The sequence below is a fragment of the Aquila chrysaetos genome, chromosome Z (genome assembly GCF_900496995.4).
Source record: "Aquila chrysaetos chrysaetos chromosome Z, bAquChr1.4, whole genome shotgun sequence".
Classification (NCBI taxonomy): domain Eukaryota; kingdom Metazoa; phylum Chordata; class Aves; order Accipitriformes; family Accipitridae; genus Aquila; species Aquila chrysaetos.
In genome coordinates, this window is record NC_044030.1 from 16511814 (window position 1) to 16538280 (window position 26467).

General features: G+C 42.1%; 1 protein-coding gene across 4 annotated transcripts in view; it reads right to left on the minus strand.

Annotated features, from left to right (window-relative positions):
• The window catches only part of DGKQ (diacylglycerol kinase theta), a 102412-nt gene that overhangs the window by 66241 nt on the left and 9704 nt on the right, over window positions 1-26467 (minus strand). For all 4 annotated transcript variants that reach the window (XM_041120888.1, XM_030004832.2, XM_030004831.2 and 1 more), the window contains exon 2: window positions 9219-9298. In XM_041120888.1, coding sequence (XP_040976822.1) covers window positions 9219-9298 — 80 coding nt within the window. The remainder of the gene's footprint in view (window positions 1-9218; window positions 9299-26467) is intronic.

Genomic DNA, 26467 nt, shown 5'->3' on the forward strand with positions numbered 1-26467 from the left:
ATCTTACACCTGGCACAGAAATGCAGGCTTTTCATTACTGTCACAGAAAGGTACTGCTGAAGAAAAACGACATTCTGTAGATCAAAGTAGAGTTTTGTGAAAAATAGTGTTTATTTTGGGAAAGACTGTGAGAAAGGACTTTGACAGGAGTCAAACTTATTCAGGGTCTGACTGTACTTATCTAGAAGACTCAAGGGAAGGAGACCAAGTCTAAATTCTGCAGTTGTTCAGACCCTGGTGACAATCCTCTGAAGTCTCAAGTCACTGCCAAAAAGAAGGGAACAACTTGCTGATTGAAATGTTGGGTGGAGAAAAAGAAAAAGGAGAGGGAAGGACAACAACAAATCTGTTCCTTCAACTTCTTCCTTTCTGAAACGAGCCAAAGAAACTTATTATGAGTGACCTTTTAGAATTGACAGGTATACGACCACTGCAGAGCCTGGTGGGAAATGGGATGGGAGTAAGATGGAAAGATAAAAAAGAGAAAGTACAACATAATGAACTCATCAATCACATCATGCAGCTCCCTACATTTCTTTTGCTGCTGAACAAGTTCCAAGCACCCAATACATAAAAAAAAAATCAAAACTCAGACTGGGAAAGCCAGTGAGGCAGCATGTCAGAATATGAAATGTTACATATTATTCTTTAAATTATATCCACCTGTAGAAGTACAGCAAAGTACAGACACATAAGGTGGCCTACAGAGAGAAAGTTAATAATTTATGAGAGTTTAAAACCACTTTTCCAATACTACTACTTAAATTACTTTATGCAAACCACTAAAATCAATTTCCGCAGAAAAAACCAGAAAATTTCTGCTGGTAATACCATTAAATGACATCTAAGTGCCCTTATAGTATTGATCAGAAGTCCATTGACAGAAAGTATAGCGGTAACACTCCAGCATAAGCTGCAGAATGACTTTGCACTCATGGACAAGATACTCCTAGCTCCTATTTTGTTTCCTGCCATCTGTTAAGAAATCCAAAGCATTACAGAATGTAACACATTCCTGTAAAAGTCGAACTCGGCCTGTAATAAAATTTGATTCTATAGAAACCAAAAAATTCGATTCTAACCCCTTCAGTGCAATCTGTGCAAGTGCACAGCAGTTCTCCATCATACAGAAAGAACAGCAACAAACTGCTCTTAACATCCAAACTTTGGAAGAAAAATAAAGAATAGAATAGTTTTCTTTTGGTAGTGCCTTTTAAAATTGTTCCTTACCCTGAAATGCCACAGGTTATCATCAAGCATGTGGCCAACACCAGATCATTAATTTAAGTGTTCTTCCACTGAGGTGGAATCATTACGTACAGAGCAGCCCAGCAACCAACAAACCCTCTGGTTTGCAGATAGAGTCAGGTCAGGTCAAGCCTTACTGGTTTGCGACCTTCTGGATACCTCAGTGGGGAAAAACACAGCTCCAGGAAGGCCTATTCTTCACCCAGCTGCAGCTGCTTTTCTACCAACTCAAGCAGAAGAAAGTTTTTAGCCTGAATCCTGAGCCAAAGACTTCCAGGCTCAAAGGGGAATGAGAGAAATACAGATATACCAAATGCCAGAGTGACAGCTGCTGTCTTCGGCAATCTTAAAAAAGAACAACCTACTAAAAACTTTTCCTAGACCTGTGTCTAAATATTATTTTTCCACACCCATCTCCTTCCTCATCACATCAGAAAGACTCACACTTGGCAGGACTTTGTAAAACACACTGGAGAGACTGAGAAAGCAGGGCTGCAGGACCTACAGTAGTGCGGGGCTAATCAGCTTCCAAGTAGGAAAGGGTAACAGAAATAAGGATACAAACACTCTCACAATAGCCTCCAAAGGTTGAGCAAAAGGAATTTAACTTAATATCACTAGTTTTCAGTTCAAAAACACTGTAGCATTTCAAGCCTAAGCACAACCAGCTTGGAAGCAACCATCTTCATGAAATGCCCACAAGGCTAGTCACACGGGGTCTTTCATAAAGACTGCTCTCAACATAAGGCCAAAAAAAAATTGCTCATACAAATTAAAATGGTGTTCCTGAAACAAGAACATCTTCTGCGGATTCTGATGTTTCTAGTTGGCTGGATGCCACGTGCCCACCAAAGCCGCCCTATCACTCTCCTCCTCAGCTGGACAGGGGAGAGAAAATATAACAAAAGGCTCGTGGGTCGAGATAAGGGCAGGGAGTGGTCACTTGCCAATCACCATCATGGGCAAAACAAACTGAGCTTGGGGAAAATTAATTTAATTTATTACCAATCAAATCAGAGTAGGATAATGAAAAATAAAACCAAATCTTAAAACACCTTGCCCTCACCCCTCCCTTCATCCTGGGCTCAGCTTCAATCATAATTTTCTCTACGTACTCCCCTTCAGCAGCAGCACAAAGGGATGGGGAATGGGGGTTGGTGTCAGTTCATCACACATCGTCTCTGCTGCTCCTTCCTCCTCAGGGGCAGGACTCCTCACACTCTTCCCCTGCTCCAGCGTGCGGTCCCTCCCACAGGAGACAGCTCTCCACAAACTTCTCCAATGTGGGTCCTTCCCATGGGCTACAGTTCTTCATGAACTGCTCCAGAGTGGGTCCTTCCTACGGGCTGCAGTCCTTCAGGCACAGTCTGCTCCAGCGTGGGTTCCCTGCGGGGTCACAAGTCCTGCCAGAAAACCTGCTCCAGCCCAGGCTCCTCTCTCCACGGGTCCTGCCAGGAGCCTGCTCCAGCGTGGGCTTTCCATGGGGTCACAGCCTCCTTCGGGCATCCTCCTGCTCCAGTGTGGGGTCCTCCATGGGCTGCAGGTGGATATCTGCTCCACCATGGACCTCCATGGGCTACAGCAGGACAGCCTGCCTCACCATGATCTTTCCTATGGGCTACCGGGGAATCTCTGCTCCAGCGCCTGGAGCACCTCCTCCCCCTCCTTCTTCACTGACTTGGGGGTCTACAGGGTTGTTTCTCTCACATGTTCTCACTCCTCTCTTTGGCTGCAGTTTCTGTTCCGCTCAATTTTTTTTTCCCTTCTGAAATCTGTTCTCCCAGAGGCACTACCACCGTCGCTGATGGGCTCAGCCTTGGCCAGCGGCGGGTCCGACTTGGAGCCGGCTGGCATTGGCTCTGTCTGACACAGGGGAAGCTTCCAGCAGCTTCTCACAGAAGCCACCCCTGTAGCCCCCCCACTACCAAAACCTTGCCACACAAACTCCATACACCAGTGCAAAAGTATTTCCTTATGTAATGCTCCTAAGGTTCACTCTGACACCAAAAACCTTTGCTCTAGAGAGGTAGATATGGTGATCATATCTGAGTAGACCCCATAACTATTCTGTCCAGGTTAATCAAGTGTCTAAACCACACCCTCTCTGAGAGAAGCTAAGAACTTTGTGAGTCAACTTTTCCCAGTATTGACATCTTTTCAATTACTTACTTATTACTCAGTAATCATAAAGAGCCTTTTATTTGCTTGAAACCTCTGCTTTAACAGCAAAAGGTTTCTGCAACTTAAATACACTGCATGCACTTGAATGTACTCTATTTCTACATTTCCTTTTAGGGACAATGCCTGTCAATTACTTGTCAGTTGTGTCCAAATTGACATTCTTCCTCTGAGCACTTGATGTATCAGTTCACCTTAAAAAGCAACTTTAAGTACACACTCCATGTGGAAGTTCTGAAATCAGATAAGAAACAAAAATGAAATGGTGTCTCAACATATCATAGGACAAGAGAGATGAGAAAATCAAACACTTAGCTATCAAAATTTTAATTGGGGCTAATGAAGGGGGATAATGCACACATCCATATGCAACCTCACTATATCCAGAAATTTTTTTCTCCATCCTACAGATCTCTGTGACAGGACATTAGGCCTTATCCATAAGCGCTCAAAGACCCTTTGTGATGGGAACTATACAGTGAATTCCATACCACTTCAAATCAGAAATACATGATACTTCTACTAGAAAATGAGACTTGTGTAAGAGCTTTCCACTGCAATTAAGAATTGCTTGGACTAGCGTTTTTTGTACTGGAAAGAGAAAACGATATGCAAAAGGCAGTCACTCCTTGCTTTTATTTCTACAGAGAAAATCAATGGCCATCTCTTTTTATTGAGATAAAAATTAAGAATTAAAAGAAACGCACAGAGTGACATCCCATACCACTTCAGAACCTCAAGAATCACTGATAAAGCTACAGGGCTCGTCTGGGAGTTTGCAGGCTACCAGGCAGCTTGCATCAAGTTTCAACAGAGCATAATAAGATCTCTTGAGTTTATGAACTAGGGGGTGCTAACCCTGAGGTTAAAGGGACTATCATTTTTGGGAGGAAAAGGAGGAAACCTTGGTGTGGTGCCAAGATTACCAGCAAGCAGTTTTACACCTCATTTGCCTTCTAAATGATGCCATGTGGCTGCTAAACTCCAAGCAACTGCCTTGCTTAAACAGCACAGGTATAGGTCAAGTCTTCAAGAACTACAGACGGACCTTCTTGGTGAAGGTGGTCAGGGCTATCCAGCAAGCGCCCAGGTAAAACCATAGAATCAGAGAATGGTTTGGGTTGGAAGGGACCTATAAAGGTCATCTAGTCCAACCCTCCCCCACAACAACCAGGGACATCTTCAACTAGATCAGGTTGCTCAGAGACCCGTCCAACCTGACCTTGAATGTTTCCAGGGATGGGGCATCTACCACCTCTCTGGGCAACCTCTTCCAGTGTTTCACCACCCTCATCATAAAAAATTTCTTCCTTATATCTAGTCTAAATTTACCCTCTTTTAGTTTAAAGCCATTATGCCTTGTCCTATCACAACAGGCCCTGCTAAAAAGATCAGCTTGGGGTCCAACCCAAGGGTGTTGTTAGGACACCCTGTGAAAAAACCCTTACACCAGCAAAGCCTCTTTATCGCAGACAAATAAAAGGGAAGAAGAGAGAGAAGAAAGAACTTTCCCAAACTTGTTTTTATAATACAGAATGTAAAAGAGGAAAAATGTTAAGCATATATTTTGTGAAGTCAAGTTCACGTTACAGATCTAACTCCACCAACACCACCGCCAAAAAGATACAAGAGGGGCAGGATAAAAAGTCCCTTGATTGATGCATGCCAAAAATACAGTAATTTGAAGATGAGATGTAACAATAACGTGCCAACCAGCTTATTCACAAACATTGCATTTCAGCCTGTCTGCTGGGAGAAGCAGTAAAATCTCAGCAAGCATTCACTGAAGCATTTTTTAACCCATGTTGATAGAAAACCTCCAACACCTGCAACTACCACCAAGGAATGATTTTCCAAAATTGGATTCCGATTTTTTTCTCCTATACTCTCCAGAACTCCCACCCAATCCAACCCTATCAAATTCTTCTTCCCAGCTTGTCAAGCTCTTTCCCATTTGTTAAAAGGTCTATGAGCCATGTGCAGCAACATTACTTAAAAGCTAATTCTCTGAGGCAGTCACACAAAAATCCATCTGACATTTCTGACAGCTGAACGAGACTGAGGGATTTATTATTCCAAGGCAAGTGAAGCAGTAACCAAACCTTGACAGTCTTTGTCTTGCACTGTGTTGGACCTTCCCATTGCTTCTTGGGCAGGGAACAGAGGTAGGGAGAGAAAGTAAACAAAAAAGAGGTTGTGTCCCAGTACAGAAGTCCTTCAGCTGCAGAAAAAATGAGATGCTTCTGTTGTGCATATGTGTGAAGTGTCCAATACAGAATAGATTATCAGAAGGGGAGTTAGAGGGATTTACCCTAATCCAAGTATCTTTTTTTCCCCTCTTTCAGCTCACGAGGAAAGTGACCCAAATAACCACCTCCACACAGCTGAATCCAGCAGTCAGAGGGAGAGACTCAGGTCAGGAGGCAGCACCCGCTTGCCCATGCAGAAACCTCTACGAGCACCACAATCCTCCCATTCACTATCACAACTCGTAAACTCCAGCAGCTACCCATGTTCTGAGCTACAAAGCCAAGCTTTATTTTTTGCACATAAAGCTTCAGGAGAAGCTGATGACCTAAACCAGCATTTTTCTATTCTAGACAACCTGGCTTTAAGAACAAAAGCACACAAGAAAGTTTCACGAGCAGCCTATCAACCCTTCTTCAAGTGGAAACGTTTAGAAACCATTATAACAATGCACCAACACAATGAGGAAAAACAAGCATAGCAAATGCCTAACATCACTAAAACCACTTTTCCATTTAGTTTTCAAAGAACAATTATACAGAAAACACAGACATACTTCTATGGCAAAGCTAAGGGGTAAAAAGCTTGTAATACAACTTCAATTCCAACCTAACAAGGGAAAATAAAACTTCACATTTCACACCCAAAGAGATTTTGTTTTCACTGTTATTTTGCGGTTTTTTGTTTGGTATTTGGGGGGTGGTCTTTTGGGGTAGTTTTTTTTTGTTTTGTTGTTGGGGTTATTTTGGTTTGTGGGTGTTTTTTTGGGTTTGGGGGGGTAGTGTTTTTTTTTTTTTTTTTTTTTTTTTTTTTTTAACATATCTCCGAGTAGGCAAATACTTACAGGAATGTAGGGGAGAGAGGGTTTGAATTTGGAAAAGTTGCTGAGACCTTACCAGTGAAACAAATCTTATCATCTGCAAACCATAAAAACACAAACTTGTCCAGAAGACTGATCCATGAAGTCTTGTTTTGAAACATCATGACCTGGATCCAGTCTGGAATACTAAATGCAGGTGATAATGATTAACAATAGTGCAAAAAAATTCTTAGGGCAGCCTTAAGAGTGAACTCATCAAGAATGATCTGAGTCTGGATGTGGTCATGGCATGCTTGTGACTCTGTGGGCCTTTACTTGACCCTGGGAAGGAAACCCTACTCTCAGGAATCAGTTTCCATGAAACATCTGCTGAAAAATTATTCTCTGACAGTTTGACTTAGTATCAGATGACACACACTCTGATGAGCTTTAACAATTGGCATCTTCTCTAGAGGAAATCCAGGAGATTAAAAAAAAAAAATTCATTTCCGTAATACACTGAATATTGACATACTAGAAGGAACTATCACAAAATAAGTCCCACCAGTGTTCCCTCCTACATTGGACCTTTTAATAAATAAATAATAAATAATCTGAAAGGAGAGCAGGGAGATTAAGAAAATAAACTTTCCACACATTCTATAAATGATTATAATTTGATTCTTGCTCTGTTATGTTTTTTAAGCAAATGCCAAGTTCAATATTTAATTCAACAGAGCCTGCATGCAAAACGTCATCTCCTGTATGGCAGACTTTACTTGCACAGCAGACCAGGATTACTGCAACTTGGATGACTACGTCAAGGAGGACCAGACTGTCCAGAAAGAATAGCACAACCCAGAATTTTCAAAACATAATCATTATAGCTCAACACAGGTAACTCAGAAGACTGTGGCTAAATACAGCAACACTGAACCGCAAACAGCTTTCAGGGCTAACAACAACACTCAGACAAAACAAATTCTACCGCACAGCAAGGATAGTTGGATTTTATGTGAAAACAAAAACCAATTAGATAAAATTCATGTGTTGGGGCAGATAGAGAATGGGGACAGGCAAAAGAACAAAAAAACGACACTTACATCCATGACTTGCTGCAAGTGGAAATATTAATAAGTTTAAATGCAGGATTTTTACCATGCAAAAGCAAAGGAACAAATACTATTTTGAACAATGAATTAAACTTAGAGCAAACTCACAAAAGAAGCAGTCACAAATGTTTAGAACTCTGTCAGTTTGAATTAAATGAATGTTTCCCAGCTGGATTTGTACCATCCCCCCAAAGGCCCTTGCAAAGATACCTGTATTATCTGACTCATCGTTCCTTTTCCCATGCTACAATGACTGATTGCCAGCATACTGAAACAGTAGTAGATGCTAATTCTTAGTAATAGCATTTCTCACTATCTACATGTCCCTTTAGCGTGGGTTCTAAGACTTAGAGCGATATTTCTCACTATTTCACTGGCAACTTTCTATGTATCAGACACCTTTTTGACACCTAAGTTATACCTCTCAAGGTGAAAAGTATATGGGGAAGAGGAAGTGTGCAGCAAAGCCTAACAGCATTATCATCTAGACAAAGCAAATTTAAGAAAAACAAGTGGCTAATTTCTCTCTATCCAATTCCTGAAATTCAAGTTATATATTGTTTTAAACTTTCACATCTTACCCCCTACAGAGGTTTCCACAACATAAAGGAACTTGTAAAGATTTTTAGGATACAAAGAAGGGAATCAGCTCCGCTTCATAGGTTCCTGGGTCTACACAATGTGTTCCCATAAATGTGCTTTTAGTCAGTGAGGCCTGTAACGCACATGATTCTGATTTTACAGCCATGTCTCATCTGACTTTTGCATATGGCTCCTTAAAGGTATTTGCAGTGTTATACTACTTCTCTACTAAGTTTCTTATCTCCTCCTTCCCTTTTTTCCTTTTCTGTCATCCGTTCCCAAGTGGATAATATACTTTGTTTTCTCTTCAATTTAGCTTCTTAGTACCGTAGTTGCATCCTATTACCTTCTTTAAAGGTGATCCATCTTTCACACCCTTTAAAAGCGATCTCTTAAGCATGAAGTCTTGTGGGAGGAAAAGTCACAGGACATCAGAAAACAAGTACTTTATTAATTACCAAAATAAATAAATGTGAATTATTACCATCAACTGAAGTCCTGCTCTCTGATTTTTTGGCTTTGAAATCCTATGCTTTTAATGCAATGATTTCATTCTCTGGACATAATGAACAAGCAAATTCTTAAGATGCAGCAATCAGTAGAAGCCAAACACTGCCCCTTTGCTAGGCAGAGAAGCTTTAGCATTTTCCCAGTAAGATGTAATTGCTGTAAAAAATTTGGCGGTGTACAGAGCTCTTCTTTAGTATGACACATAGTATGGTTTTCTGAGAGCCCTGAGACCAATCAGTCACCCCTGTCCATTATTGTGAGGCTTCCAGGTAATGACATGCAAGTAAGAACATCTAGTAATATTTGAAGAATGCAAATAACTGCTGTTCAAAGACAGACTACCCACAGCTGCCCATAGCAGGGACTTTTCAAAGGAAATGTAACTTTGCCTCCAAGCAGTTATAAAAGCCTCAGTGATGACTAACACAATTGATTGAAGCATTATGATATTAACAAGCCACCACTGTACTACACCATGTTCACTAGTGATAAATTTGTGCTATTATTCCAAGAAAGAGACAAGGCAGTGTGTCCTTACTCACCCTTACAAGGCTGGGAGCAATACATGAGCATGGTATCTTGACATTCTTGAGGCACTTTTCATGAGACATGAAGTTGCAAACTGCAGAAATAAAATAAGAACCTTTAGCAAGTCTTCATAAACAAGGGACTTTGTGAAAAACAAACAAAAAATCATATGGAGTCAAATACAATTAGGAACACATCTTTTTAATCACATTTGCTCTCCCCTAAGTTTAAGAATGTACATGACCGTCACACTTCTTGCAGTGCATAAACTCCAGCTCATGTTGTTACTAAGATGTTGGCAATGGAAAAGGAAGAAGAGTTTATCCCAATGCATTACAGGTCTACAGCAAGTCATGCCCTCCCACACTCTCTCTCCATAAGCACGAAAATGAGCTCTTAAATTTCAAAAGATATTTTAAACAGTCTAAAGTCCAAAATAGCTCTTTGATGTAGCCAAAGCAGATGGACATGTTTGAAAGTGAATTATTCTACAAGCTTGTGCATGTGACAGGAATAAATGGGAGATAACAAAGTATTGTTACACACTGAGCATAATGGATGAAGGAGACAAAATTAAAAGTCACCAGTTGCATGCAGCTTTGAAAGTCAAGAGCAATTACTTCTTTTACTGTGGAAGCAACAACTTTAGAATTCTACCTGAGCTCCGCAAAGCATGCTTTCAAGCAAGACAGCATTTGAAAAAATAATTTCTCATGGGGGTGATATTTTCCACAGCTTCTTACCATGGATTTACATGATGTTAAGCTGTGCAAAGAAAACAAGGGATTCTTTATTTCATTCCCACCACCTCGCATTAATTAGGAACTAATAAGCCATGCAACTATGGCTTTAGAGTCCTCCTCCTTTCAGAATTACTCTCTACCAAGTCAAGCATGAAGCCTGACACAGATACTCAGGCCCTGACCTCTGGCATGGAAGCACAGACCTCTCCCAGTGCCTGGGCAGAAGATCACTTGCCAGTGGCAACTGTTGCTGTACACAGGTTTTCACACCTCCCTACTTTGCAGAAGCATGCTGTAGCACTTCCTAAGTTTCGCCAGCAACTGAAAAAAATCTCATGCACTTCAAGCTTCCCATCTGCAGCCCACTGCCATTACTGACTGTATATGCTAGTGCCATCAAAAGCTGACAATTTTCCTCTCCTCCCCCTTCTCCAGCTCACTGACTTCCGATTTTGCAACTCCGCTCCTCCCATGCCAACTCAAGCATTAAAATCAAGGTCTACTTCTCTATGCAGCTTACTGCCAGTCCATGCAAAGTAACTTTTCCTTTTGGTGACACAAAAAAAAAAAAAAAAAAGGATGACCCCTTTCACACTGGTGCTCATCTTAATGTGAGCAGTAGGCAGATGTTTGTTTTTCATTAGTCTGCAAATCAGAAAAAGAAGCAGCACTGCATGTCACTACTGCATACAAACATGTTATTCATCATCCATGGCTGAACAGAGTGATTACTGCACTGATGAAAGAAAGTGGGAACGGAGCAAATCCAAACCTTCAATCCAAACCTTCCGCTGGGTGCTGTGAAATGTTAGGGGCATCTCTAAGGTTGACAGCATTCCTGACTAAATGGTGCAGATAAGGGGTGGAAACAATCAACAAAGGGATGATAAAGCAGATTCTCAGAGCTGAAAATGCAGATGCCCAACACATTTGGATGTGGTCACTAAGGAGGAAGAAGCACAAAGCCCATCAGCACAGAGGAGACCAAAGATAACAAAGTGATTGTCCAGGCAGAGGAAAGATGCATCTCCTGCTCCAGAAAAGGTAAGACCCCACACAGAAAACTGGTGAATTCTTATCACACTTACGTATGTTATCACAACATAGATGTAGATGGACATAACCTACTCTCTCCTCAGGTCTCTGTAACATTTCTGCTGACCCTTTTAGGAGGGTCAGCTGGTTGCTGTGAGAGCAGGTCTGCAGATGCGGCAGGAGAAAAGCTACCTGTCTGTTACCAGCTAATCTGAAATTTACCACATACGCCCTGCCACTGCCAGAAGACACTTGCCCCAGCCATTTATTTGTTTAGGCAGCCTCCTCACTGCCTCACAGGTGGTGCCCGAAGCTCAGCTGAACCTGGCTAGGTGAGGGGTACTGATCTCTGCAGACAGAAGCATGGTGACAAAGGTTCCCATGGCTCCGACCCACAAAAGGTGACAATATGAAGCTTCAAATATAAAGAGGCAGCTGTCAAGAACTTCAAAAAGGGGCAAGAGGCTAGTCAAGTAGAAAGCATCAGTGACTAATGAAATTCAGTGAAATGGCACTGTTTTGCCTTGTTTTTCTGGTTCAGAAGCAGGCAGGCTAGAAAGGAAAAAACAGAGCAAGGTGCTGCAGATTGCTCCAGGAAACTTTATCACCTGCAAGAAGCAGCAGGCAACTGAAGCCTGCAAGACCAGTATCTCCAAGTGGCTACTAGCCTTATTTTAAGTGCACACACAATAACTCAATACACAAGTTAACCAAGCCCTGTAAAAACACCTCAGGGAATTCAGAGAAAAAGGCTCTGAATCAGCCAATAGAAGTGAGGCTCCTTCCATGGGCATGGATAGACCTTGAGATACATTCTTCATTTATTCAGACAACTCAAGTCACTACACAATACCATTCAATTTTCTCTTTGCGGTGACAGAGCAGCAAAACATGGTCCTGCATAAAAACAGCATCTCATGGTTCAGCTGAGGAAACCCCTCATGGCACAGAAAAGTATACTAAAAAAGAAATCAAACCAGCAACTTCAGACAAGCAGTAAAATCAAAAGGTGAATGAAGGTTTCAGACAAGGAGTAAAACAGGAAGGTGCATAAAGGTTTTAACTGTCTGACTGAGTACCTACAGAAACAGACAACATGCAAAATAATGAATTTCCTAAATTCCTAATGAATTCCCTAAATGAAGGGAAAGATTGAAGCATTTGCAAAGAATCAAATTAAGGAATATGAGGAGACAAACGGCAGATCAGTGCTGCCCAAACTGGGATTTTAACATTCTCCATGAAAGATTTTCACACATTTTTCAGGAGGTACCTACGCACCCCTCTTCTCCTTGTCACATGCTTCAAATTTGGCAGGGAGGATGCGCTCTGGCTAAGTGTCTTTTTCCTGTCCCACAAAATTCCCCAGGGGCTGAGCTAACTCTTACAAGTCACCATTTTGTATTTGTTTTCCACATTCCCCAAAGGAAAAAAAAAAAAAAAAAAAGGCAGCAAGCCAAACTTGAAGCATATCTTGAAGCAAACTTATGAAGCATAAACACTATCTTGCAGGGGAAGGAGGAATCCTAAATTTGTATGAGTAGTCCTGGAGAGGCAACACAATTAAGCCTGAAGTTCTGACAAGCAGGAGAGGTTTGGTGTTTTTAAGGGGTGATCTTTCAACAGGAAAAACATGTCAGAAGATGCTGTGTGAAGTTTCAGGAGATGAAATGCAAAATTTTGAGGAAAAAGCATTTAAAGGAAAAGGAAGAGGACAGGCTGTTCTATTTACAGGAAGAGGATTTCTTTATACATACAAACTCAGTGATGAGCTACCAGCAAACACATCTATGCATTGTCTAAGTCAAAACAAGGCAATTTCAACTGCAGCTTTCAGATACTGTACACAAAACTGATGGTTTCAGTCAGGCTTGAAAGGCTGGAGCGTTCAGTGCATCCTTTAGCTAAGTATTTTAAACAGTCAAAAGTACCTAACAGCATGGATGAAGGGAGTGACAAACACTTGAGGTATCTTTGAAGAAAACAGCGCCTGCAACCTTCAAACTGAAGTTTGAATACAAGGCACCTATATCCAGGTTTAAGCTGCGTGAAGCTATACAACACTGAGGGAAGATGAACAGTCGTGATTTCAAGAGACATTGACAGAATCCACAAAATCGTTTACTTGCAGGTTCAGGGGACTTCATGTGGTCTCTCAAAGCCCCTAACTATACAGTCAAGCATACAGCGGCAACCACATTTGACAACTTTCCCTTGCTCCTGTTCTCTACTCAATAATAAATGACATCATTCATATGAAAAATTAGATATTCCCAATGCACAGCAAGAAGCCAGGTGGGCATCAGGCACCACAGGACTGCTCCCTGTCCACACTGAGCATGAGACATGGCTTTACAGCAGTCTCTGCCCATAAGCCTTCACTTCCCAGGGCCACTTTCCCTATCACATTTTGTTTGACTTGGTGAATTAATAAAGAAAAAGCCAATGTGTACATACAGCAACACCCAGTGAACATACAAGCAGTAGCTCTTCAAGATACACTTGCAAGGAAACAGAAAACCTCTCTCTCCAGCCCTCCCTAGGAAGGCAGGAGATAAAAGCTGGGCATCACTGGAACTCATGAGCTATGTAACACTTGCTAGCAAAGCAAGGGCTGTTTACACCCTCCAATATGCCACACTTTTTCCATATAACCCTTCTTCCCTCTGTCCCCAAGACAGACTTCAAAGCAGATCCCAAAAGTGGGAAGAAGAAAAAGGCCAATTATGTCCTGTACAGACTCTAGCAATGTATCAGTGTCCCATGCACGCAATGGCTCGGTGGGAATTGCTTATGAAATACTGAATTTAACACATAATCTTCTCCCACTTTTGAAAAGACCGCCCAGTCCTGAGCAAAATCCTAGGTGTTGAAAATTACTTTTGTCTCCTCTTCGAGGAGATACTCGCCATAATTCAGTTTTGCTGTTTTTCAAACATACATTTATTTGTAAATTTATATTTTAACATGTTAGTCTTTATTTAATTTTTTATTTTGACTTTAACAATTGTATTTATAAATCTAATTTTACATTTGCTAAACAGTTTTAAAAGTAGAACTACCAAATTGCTCTCCAAGGAAGATCAAGACGTGTCAACACCAAGACCAAAATGGATTGATCCTCTGCTGGAAGTGTGATCAGTTTAACACAAGACTCGCTGTGGACCTATTCACATGTGCATTCTTAACGCAAAAGCACTTCTCTCATTTCAGTGAGTGCTTGTTTTGAGCTTAACAAAAGCACCTGCAAAGTAAATCGCAATTCCTCCTCCAACCCTCTGCTGTCTGGATTTCTCATCCTGTCAGTCACCTCCTGGCCCTCTGCCTCTGGTTCTTACATCTCAACCAACTTGCACCAGTACCACAAGCAGCAGTAACACTCTCTCCTTCTTCCAGCTATTCCCTCCCGTTGTCTTCACTGCAGGGCGCCACGACCCACGGGTGGCTAACACAGGAGCCATCACCCGCCTCCTTGACACAGGTCACACGGAGGACTCTCAGAAAAAGCGAGCTCCTGCACCCGAAGACAGAGGAAAGTTCCTGCAACTCTCTCCAAGCACACTGCATGCACTGGCACACAGCTGACCCACAGCAAACTTCTGTAACTCCCAAGAAACAACACAGTGTTGTGGCCAACTACCTGTCACAGAGCCAGCACTGGGAAAATTTCATACCCTGACGTGAAGTGACAACAGCACAATGCCTCAATACTGTCTGGATGACTTGGCAAATAATAATTTCATTTTGTTTGGCATTATCTGTGAATGCCGTTAACTTACTTACATTTTGCTCACCTGCACAACTTGTAACTCTCAGCAAGTGCCTGCCAAAGTTTCTTCTGATCTTTTAACAAAGGTTAGAGATTACTGAATGACCTAGTTGACTAAAGGGCTTATTCTTTTTAAAACAAACCATTAGCTCAACCAGGAATGGCCTAGTAACTCAGAATTGTTTTCCCAGCTATCAGTACACAATAAATTTTTCATTTCTGGAAAAATGTAAGTGCAATGCATTAAAGAACATACTCTGCTCGTTAATGTGAATATAAATAAAACTAAATGAAAAGCAATAATTCTCTGGGGCATCTTGTTAAATGTAAGACTTGGAAGAAGTCCCTGTCTTGGAGAGTCTACTGGGCTGGATGGCCTGATATGTGTAGGAGTATTACATAAATGAAAACTCTCTACAATCCTCTACAAAAAGCCCTATAAATTTACATCGATTACATGGAAGAATTACAAGGGGGATTAAAAAAAAAAAAAAAAAAGAAAGAAAGAAAATGCCTTCTTGAAGATCTAATGCTGCATGAAACTCTTACAGTAAGACTCACCAGCAGCTCACTCATTGCACAGACAGTATGTGCATGCTGTGAGTTTATAATGTGGCACAGAGGTGGCTTTTTTGCCACTCCGCCCCATTCCTTTGCTAACAATGTCTACCATTCAATTTGTCTTTTTTTTGACAATTACACACTGGGCACATACTTCCCCAGCCTCATCATTACAACTCTAACTTCATTTCTTGCCTGATCTGTAAAAGCTGACTCAAGGCTCATCAACTTGTAGGACTATTTTTCCCCCCTTCATACACATCAGTTAACATTCATCAACCCAGTCAATAAAATGGTAGATTAAAATTAATTCACTTAAAAGATTCTTCTGCAATCCTTAGCAGCTGATGTCCAATGTGAACTCTCAGCTCGCTCCTGGCCTTTGTAGATGGGGCCGTGGGCTGCTAACGAGAGAGTTGAATCGCATATGCCCTACCAAGTCATCGCTGCCACAAATCCACCTGCAACCTTGTTAGGAGTTCGTTGCTTCCCTCTGTAATTTTTGTCTGCCACCCAAACCCAGGCCTGCAGTCGGTGTGGTTTTGTTTTAGCATTTCACACATTGTGAATGCCAACTTTCAGTTCCGGAGGGAACCTTGCATGCATAGTACCCTCAGTTATATCTGTCTTCTGCTAAGATGTTCAGAAAAATAAGACAAAAGAAAAGGCTGTGGTTATGGCTAGCAACTGACTCTGGCACTGGGCCACCCTTTGGGTGGCCAGAGGAATGTTGTCTACATTTTCTTGAGTGCATTGAAATTGTACAGGACAAAAAACCCTGCTTCTACCAGATTAAATACTGGGCAGCTTTTTTTTTCAACAGGTGCCTGCAAGCGTTATAGATTATCCCTATCCAAACACATGCCATCTTTAAAAGGTTATCTTTAAAAAAAGATAAAACACAGCGGACGGAGAAACACGGACAAAGTCCTCATAAGGTATCTGAAGTGCAACTTTAACTCTGCCTACCCTGAACTGTAATGTGTCTCTGTACTCACACATATTTTAGTCTTAAAAATTTGAAGTACTCATTTTAAAAATCAAACACATTAATAAATAGCTTCCTGGACCAGATGCAGGTGATACAATTATGTGCTCCCCATCTCCAGCTTATGGCAACTTCCACTCTTTATCATAAACCCCCACATTCTGAGACACTCTCTCCTCCTTTTTCACAGGACAATCTTCAACTCATTACTGCATTTTATACATCTGTAATCAAATTTTTCTTTTTCCATCTGAACAAATCCCAGCAGCTGCAAGGAGCAACATTTTCTGCTCAAATCAAAGGTGGGCAGGTCTCTGAAAAACCAGGACCATGCCCATTAATGTTTCCCACCACATTTCCTGACTCAGCTGTGCGAAGACTGCAGTAGGCCACAATTGCCCCAAAGTTTGATTGCCCCAAGAGAGGGGCAATTGTTTGAAGAGATGGGTGACACAAAAAGTTCAGTTCCTAACAAGTAGCGAAAGGATAAGAACACAGACATGTACCTTGTGATAACTTTGGTCAGAGCCCGAATTTGCTGGCTGCAAACTCCAGGGTGATGAGCACTGGGAGTACGACTGGTGCTGTTTCTCCAGGGAACTGTTGGGGCTAGGTGGACTCCTTGGGAAGGTGACAGCACAGGCACTTTATACACTACCATGTGCCTGGTGCAACAGACCACCGACCTCGGCAAGAAATCAGAGCCATCAAGTTTAGGAGTGGTTACAGGGCAGCTCAAAGGATATGCAGTGCAGTTTCAAGCCTTGTGCTTCATAGCAAACATGACTATGTTTTAAATGCAACAGGTACTACAGGAAGAATAATGACTCATGCCATTTACTCCAGATGGGTAATTCACTCCAGCAGGGTGAATTTTTCAATTCCTTTTCAATACTTTTAGTAATTTTCATTTTCATTAACTCCAGTAGAGACCATTACTGTTAAGAGTGCAGTACATCTAACTACATAGTCTGAAGTTAAGGTCAGATTCTCATATGCTGAAAATCAGCACAACTCCTTTCAGCTTTCTAAAGCACAACAATTTACAGAGGCCAAGATTCTTTTACTTCAAGTCAATACACCAGATTATAAAATAAAGCATGTAATATGCATCTTGTTTTTATCAAGATGAAAGAATGAATTAAGGGTGAATTATACCCTCGAAAACATTCCCAGGCATCCTGTAAAGTTTAGTGATGAGAAGAGATATCCATCAGTACTTCCAGCAACATAAATGTTTCCCTTAAACAGATACAATTATTACAAATCTTTGTTCACCAACTTACAAGGCATCAACAATCCAGAACAAGAGGAAGTATCTGAATTTGCCTATGCTACATCAAGCCATTATTGCAATCTATTCTGCAATTAGAGGCATTTCCTCTCCCCGAAGTCAAAGCTATTCTTCAGAATACTAATGTTGCTCAGAATTACAAAATGTTTTCCTACTCCAGATGCCAAGCCTGAGAATGCTACAAATTCAGCAATTAACAGAAAAGTCTCAGCATTTATCAAAACAAATGACTGTGGGAATTCAGAGGTCTCACGTTATTTGCTACTGAGAAGACACCTGCTGGGAAGGAAGAGATGAGGACATTCCAGAGCCCAAGTGATGAGGGAAGCATAAGGATGGAAATCCTATTCTTTTCTGATCTGCAAACCAAAACTCATTCCAAGCAGAAAGATAGAAGAGTAGTAACAACTCTGCTCAGCTGATGTCAAACATTCACATTATAGTTCAGACAGTGTGTTATTTCTGTGCCACATACCTACACTGTCAAAATAATTTCTACAAAAATATTTACTACTTTGGGCATGAATGTCAGTATGTCCCAGTGTCCTGGTTTCAGCTGGGATAGAGTTAATTTTCTTCCTAGTAGCTGGTATAGGGTTATGTTCTGGATTTAGTATGAGAATAATGTTGATAACACACTGATGTTCTCAGTTGTTGCTAAGTAGTGTTTGTACTAAGTCAAGGATTTTTCAGCTTCTCATGGCCAGCCAGCAAGAAGGCTGGGGGGGGCACAAGAAGTCAGGAGGGGACACAGCCAGGACAGCTGACCCAAACTGTCCAAAGGGGTATTCCAGACCATGTAATGTCATGCCCAGTATATATAACCTGGGGGAGTTGGCCTGGGGGGGCAGATCACTGCTCAGGAACTAACTAGGCATCGGTCGGCGAGTGGTAAGCAATTGCATTGTGCACCACTTGTTTTGTATATTTCAATCCTTTTATTATTATTATTGTTATTTGTTTATTGTTATTATTATCATTATTATTTTCTTCCTTTCTGTCCTATTGAACTGTTCTTAACACACAAGTTTTACTTTTTTTACTCATCCCATTGGGTGGGGGGGAAGTGAGTGAGCAACTGCGTGGTGCTTAGTTGCTGGCTGGGGTTAAACCACAACACCCAGGGGTAACTGTAATGAAAGCATGCAGGTAACACATTCATTTTTACAGGAAACTGGGCAGCAAGCGACCTCAAGAGCTCAGCTAGTCTGTCCTTCTGTGTTCCTGACAAGTGTCAGCCAAACCTGCTCCAAAAACCCACCCAGGAGAGGCAACCCACAGCCTCTCCGCACAGCCAACTCTACGTCCTCCAAAGTCCTTACAGTCAGGAGCCTGGTGCTAGATGTCCAAACCAAACCCCCCTTACTACAACTTATGTCCAGCATTTCTTGCCCTGTGTACTACTGCCATGAAGAACTGTTCATTTTCCTTTCTCTTTGCAGCTATTTCTGCAGCTAGGTACCTTAGTGAGACAAGGTTCTGGTTATTTTAACAAGTTAAAGAGGCTTATTTTGGGCACTTACTGACAGCAGAACAGAAAGGACAGCAAAAAACACAAGGTGGCAAACCTTACCTAGTCTTTCAAGTGGTTATTCTCACCCCTCCTCTCACAAGAAAAAGGAAGAAAGAAAAAAAGACAGTGCTCAGCAAGTGAAAAAACAGCTTTTTTTTAAGAGCACTGGCAATCATTGCTAGAATAAGAGAAAACAAGATGTTCTCATATTACCCCTCTTATTAAGGAAGGGCATGCAAACATTTGTTCAGTCCAGCCACTTCCCCCAGGGTTACGCTGCAACACAGCAGGGACCTCTGCCTTCTGGTGGATCACCAAACCAAACCGCTTTAGTCCAGGACCCAGAAAGGCTTCCAAATTTCCCATTTTATTTGCCAGTATTTGTAGAGATGTCTTAGCTTCCACCTCTGTTCTGCCAGAGCTTGCAGTCATGAAACAGCAGCACTGGTTTATAGTCTGGTTGCAAGCATTTGGGGAAGGAAGATGGGTACAGAAGAGCTGAACATGGAAGAATCAGCTTGCTCAAATTAGTTTAATAAAAGTATACCCCTGCACACAATGACAAGGATGCCCAGAGCAGGAGGTGTAGCTACTGCAGCATACTGACGGAAGGACAACTGCCTATAGATTGACAGAGCAGAACAAGCATGAAATCTAGCAAAGCCACGGAGTAAACCAAAGCTTCAAAGCTGTTATGCAAGACAACAAGAACAGTCTCTGCTTTCCAAACAATGAATCAGTGGGACTTAAAGGGCCTATCAGCACCAAGACAATTCAGGCCAAGTCAGTCTAACTGTATCAAAACAAAGCTTTATTTTGGCCAAAACTAAGTAGGTTATTTCCTCCTCTCTTCCTGCTCTTCCATAGCATGTGCCTGATACGACAAAAGCCAAAATACATGCTTAATCTTACAGTGCCTCTGCCCTTTAGGGGCTTTTTCACTCACTTCTGAAGTTGTCCTCAGTCCTGCAAGGAGGCTATTTTGTTCAGTAGGACCGCCTTTGCGTTCACTTAAGAGATCCATTGATAATTAGAAGACAATAGCTTTGAGGAAATGCCCACAGGCTAAGTAGTCACAGATTGGAGAAAAAGACTTTGGGGGTTTGGGTTTTGTTGAGTTTTTTTAATCTCAATGTTTTTAAATTATTATATAAAACACACTGCTATCAGACTGCTTATGCAGACAGGACCATTCAAGCTAATGGAAAAGATGCTATTTTAACAAGTAACTTAAAAGCAATGCTCTCTTCTCACTGGAAGTTTGTGGTAGTTAACTTTTACATTTGTTACACAGCTTTGAGCTCCTCTTCTACTGTAGCAGCTTGCCAACACAGACACATTTAGCTTTTTTATTTAGGACCGTGACCACAGGCCAGCCTGAATACTGTGACTATTCACTGAAAGGAATGCTGGATGCAGTGCATGGGCCTTGCCAGCTTATTTCCCAATTCAGCAGAAACATGCAGAGACCTGTATGCAATATTGGTGTGCTTTCTCAGACAAAAACACAACCTAGTTTAAGTTTAGAAGTCTGTTGTGCAATGCTTGCTAAATGTCACCAGAAAAGCTGTCACTAGAAGCTTTGGTCTTCCAGAACATTTCAAACAACGGCAAGACAGGAGTGGAAAAATCTCTTAAAGCTTTAAGAAGTCAGGTGTTAAAAACACCCTTCTCTCTCACTGCAGTGAGAAACCTTGGGCCTTTGCTTGTCTTACAGTTCAGTGAGACCACACTGTGGATCCTCTTCCTCTGAAAATACAGAAGAAATGAGAAACCTGTTAAGGTTTTCTAAATATTTACGGAGTATCCTTATAGACAACTTGTACTTGTGAGGTCCTTTCTCCTCCAGGACTCTCCAGCCTTAGCAACTAACCAGCCATACCTGTGTCTGCTTTAAATGGACATAACCAGCATCTACCCTGTCTGATAAAAATACAGCTTCCCCCTGCACAACATGGATGCGTTGTACTTTTTATTTCCAGAATTGTGTACATGAAAGCAAGCTCTATTTATAGGTATGGGTACGCAAAAGAAATGGTTTTGTAACATCTGAGCTCTGTAATTTCAAGGCAGCACATTTGAATTCCTATTCATTTGTATTTCAGATACGCTGTTAGGAAATAACATAGCAACAAGTCAAGTGAAAACAAGACAAGCTACTGAATAACGAAACAGTCAAATGAGTTTAATGATATACTTAAAGCATCCATCATAAAAGCACCAATTTGGTTATACTAGGTTTGGTGGAATGGTGGTAGCCTTACAAAGCCCCTGGGCTACGCTATGGACCTCTCACTCTCTCATAAGTAAGGCTGTAAATATTCTTAAGTCTAACAACAAACTCTGTCTTGCTTCTCCATCTTCCCTGTTACAGTAAGCCCAGTATTGACAAATGAACTAACAGAACTTCACCTGTCAGAAAAGCACCCTCCCCATCCTACCATCTCCTGACTTCACCCAGAGCAGGTTTCCTAAATCCTGCTAAGCAGGCAAAGCTAGAGCACCTACAGCTGGAGAGACAACAAAGGCACCTACGCTGTGTGCACGCTTCCACCAGGGCTTCGCAATCCAAGGAGCAAATAACAACTGCACAAGCAAGCAATACCACATTAGCAAAAGTAGCCATCTCCATTTGGTCAAGAGGCTTTTCTAGGTCATAACCATAGCCAGCAGAAAACCTAGACACCCTACCAGCTGCGTCTATACAAAGAAGTGGGATCCACCCTCTACACTTAACATGCAGCAGTTCACCCTCCTTCCATGCTGTAAAGTATGGCAAATAATAACATGGCCTGGCTCAATACAGGCTTCAATTAAACAAATTGGCTGGATGGTCACATCCAGAGGGTAGAGGTCAACAGCTCAATGTCCAGATGGAGATCAGTGAAAAGTAGTATCCCTCAGGGGTCTGTACTGGGACCAGTACTGTTTAATATCTTCATCAATGACATAGACAGTGGCATCGAGTGCATGCTCATCAAGTTTGCAGACAACACCAAGGTGAATGGTGCAGCTGACACTCCTGAGGGAAGGGATGCCATCCAGAGGGACCTGGACAAGGTCGAGAAGTGGGCCCATGTCAACCTCATGAAGTTCAACAAGGCCAAGTGCAAGGTCCTGCACTTGGGTACGGGCAACCCTCAGTATCAACACAGGCTGGAGGATGAAGGGATTGAGAGCCGCCCTGAGGATAAGGACTTGGGGGTACTGCTGGATGAAAAGTTGGATGTGAGCCAGCAACGTGCACTTGCAGCCCAGAAAGCCAACCGTATCCTGGGCTGCATTAAAAGAAGGGTGGCCAGCAGGTTGAGGGAGGTGATTCTGCCCCTCTGCTCCGCTCTGGTGAGACCCCACCTGGAGTACTGCATCCAGCTCTGGGGCCCCCGACATAAGAAGGACATGGACCTGTTGGAGCAGGTCCAGAGGAGGGCCACAAAAATGGTCAGAGGGATGGAACACCTCTCCTATGGGGACAGGCTGAGAGAGTTGGGGTTGTTCAGCCTGGAGGAGAAGAGAAGGCTCCACAGAGATCTTATTGTGGCCTTTCAGAGGGGGCCTATAAGAAAGATGAGGACGAACTTTTTTAGCAGGGCCTGTTGTGATAGGACAAGGCGTAATGGCTTTAAACTAAAAGAGGGTAAATTTAGACTAGATATAAGGAAGAAATTTTTTATGATAAGGGTGGTGAAACACTGGAAGAGGTTGCCCAGAGAGGTGGTAGATGCCCCATCCCTGGAAACATTCAAGGTCAGGTTGGACGGGTCTCTGAGCAACCTGATCTAGTTGAAGATGTCCCTGGTTGTTGTGGGGGAGGGTTGGACTGATGACCTTTATAGGTCCCTTCCAACCCAAACCATTCTATGAAACTCTATGAGAAGGGCGAGTTCTGCATAGACTTTACTTTCTCCTTGAAAGACAGCTGGATCTGACTTCCCACCTGTGAAATGAAGGTGGGCACAGAATTTCAAAGGCATGTGATTTTAGCACAGAACATGTCCCTGACATTAGGAGCTTTTTCTTCTTCACAGATGGAAGATGGCTAGTGCCACACTCACATTCAGATCCAGAAAGCACCCAACATATTCTCTTTTCTTGAGGATTAAGCCAAGGACAGGACAGTGGCCTGGGACAAGGCACTGGTTCACCGATGGAAAACCAGAAATCTCCAAGAGGGCTACAACATCAGGAGAGAGCTCAGCAACTCACCTCCTTTCATTTCCCCCAAAAAGATCCTCCAGAGGAAGAGGCATCCCACTCACAACATGGAGTTGCACAGGGAACCTGGACAGACACAGTTTTTGCCCTCTGTCCACTGAATTTTTCTTTCCACTGCATGGTTCTAGCACGGTAATGCACTACTGGGAAGTCACACCCACCATGCAACAGCCACAGACTATTGGGATGGCTGTGACTCTCTTTCCAGTGAGGATGAATCACAAGCTCCCAATGTTAGGGGGCTAGCAGTGGTAGTCAGTGATGCTGAAGACAGGGATCCTGAAAAGAAATCATCTCTGACCCACAGAAATCTGTTTGAGGGCAAACAATTAAGCACTCCAGTTGCTCTTTTGTACAGGCTAGAGGATGAAGGTTGCCATACAAACCAGATGCCAGACCATGTAACACCATGCCAGACACGTCGTGGCTTTTTGCCAGGTCTTCCAAACTGCAGCCTTTACACAGCTAGAAAGGGTCAAGCCAGCTTGAAATCTGACAGAAAAAGCTTTTATCACCCTCACTTCACCTACAGTGAAAGGCTACAGCTCCTAACACCCTTGAAGGGAGAAGAGAGGTCTTCCAACGACACGCAACTCAAAAATTCAGCAAGATGCCAAGGGGATAAGAAGAAAATCAAGTACCAGATACAGACAGACCTCTTGAAGACCACTTAAATATCAGTCTTTTCCCCCGGCTCTGCCTTAAGCTGGAGACTCTTCTGTTTTCTGCTGCCTGTTGTGATCAGCTGAACCATAGATTAAAAAACAGTGGCTAGAGCAGAGAGGTGCCAGCTCTGACGCATCTGCAAGTGAAATGGGAGAGCAGGGGCAGAGAAACGTGTAATGGTTAAAACCAGGAGAGTGACAAGGAAGACCCAGCTGGACCACAGAACCACCTACTGTAGGACACAGGTGTCATGAATGCTAAAGACATGGTACTTAACTCCCTGCAGCTGTTGCCAGCAACAGCTCTCCAATTCACTGCTTTCAGGGTGATGCTTTACAAAGAGAAACTTTGTCAATTGTTTATCAGCACTCTCCAGCTGACTCACAGCTACTGGTCAAAACAAAGAGCTATAGCTTACAGCATTCAGAACAGAGTAACACAACAAAAACCACAAGGCAGTCTGACCCCGCCCTCAATTTTAGGGAAAATCCATTAAGACAATTTGACATTTACTGCAAGCGTCCTTATAACTAAAACTTCATCATAGTTAGGGAACCTACATAAACCCTGCCAGTTTCCAGCCCTCACATATGTGGCCTCCTGCATGACTATCACTGGTTGCTCAGTATAGCGCATATAACTTCACACACCACAATGTCAATATCAGACTTCAATAACTAGTTTCTGAAAATCCAGGTGGACAACACAGATGTCTTCTACAAAAATCAGTCCTGTTAACACTTCTGCAATTTTAGACATATTCAAGTCACAATGCCTCCCCACTTATAAAAGGGAAATAACAGTAGCACATCTTCAGCTTCGAAAAAGAAGAATTTGAGTTACACTTTAATAAACAGGGTGGATCACAGCAGAATTTAATGCACGGTAGGACTTCGTAAGCCATGATGGCATTTTGGCAGAAAACTGTGATGTTGACACAGTTGCCTGGAATCCCCCATGATACTCAAAGATTTGGAGACGTTCTCAACACCACCCCATTCAGAGCAGCCATAACGTAGTCCTGCACCTACGGGGTGTATCACCAGGGGCACAAAACGTACACCGCACATGCATCCCATGCACACAGAGCCTCAGTGAGTTTGCTTAGTGGTCTAGGAGGGGGAAAACCCAAGAATTCCCTCCAAAACACACATAAGCCTTTAAATGGACTGAGGAAGGGAGAGACAGGCAGCATTTTACATAAAATGAGCCTCCTCTGCTCAGTGATGTAACTGGGAAGCAGGAGGGTTGCAGTCCCTAGGAGGTGCACTTCCTTCCACCTTGCCTCTTAAAAACTGAACACAGAACATAAAAACGTAATAAAAAATCCTGAAGAGGCTACAATAAAAACCACTGCTAACCTTAGCTACCATAGCACCCACCTACCTCCACAGCACATTTACAATTTTAAAAGAAACACGGAGTACAATTGAAGTGTAGGCCCAATTATTAATACATGTAACCCCAAGGTAAGGGTTTTCCTCTTTTAACTTGGGTAATCTCAGCATTATCTAGGGCATCTCAACACTTCCTATCACCACAAAACAAGTGAAGGAAAAAATTAAAAACCAAAAACATCCCAGTTGCCATGGCAACCTCTACCTCTCATTCCTATAGGGCTTCGTTTCCAAGCCACATCACAGACAGAAGTGTACAAAACTGTAGGATTTGAGTGAAAAACAGAGCTGGAAAGAAGAGAGGGGAAAAAAAAGTAAAAAGCAAATAAATAGGGTTCTGTGCCAGCTGGGTAAGTACATTCAGTATTTTCTTCAATGTGGTTGCTACGAGGGTATTGACATGGTCAGGAAACTAAAGGCAAATGATCCATACAGTGGTGCATCAGAGGAAAATAAAACACTCACAACGCACTATTTCCCTAAAGGCTAACAAACTGAAGGTGCTAATCTCTGTGCTACTTTTTTTTTTTTTGAACCACTCTTAATTTTTTTATTAATTGCAAGCATTTTAAAAAGATTACTGTTAAGAAAGAGTGTGGATTTCAATTCCACTGCTTAGGCTTGAGTCACTGATGAGACTCAGCAGTATACTTACCTTGAATTTAAGAAACAGCCTCTTTCACATGAGTAAGATCACATGTAATTCATAGAAGCTGAGCATTTACATCTATCTGGAGAACAGAAGCCTGCAGTGTCAAGTTATATACACGACTTACCACTACACCACAACTTCCAATAGCTCTGTTCACAAAACAGTAAAATTCAAAATCTACCCCTGAGAAACTATAAATCATTCCTAAAGAGGGACCAAATTATCTTGTTTATTTTGGTTTGTTGTTTGGTGTGGTTTTATTAATCGATCAGATTGGCATGGCATGTTCTTGTAGCATTTGCTCTTAATTTATTATGTAACATAATCAGCTATTAATTTATACACATGAATTACCAAAGCATGCTGAAAGGTTCTTAGGGCTTCCCATGAGACCGTATTTAGAAAAAAAGTTACACTGAGCAAAAGTACT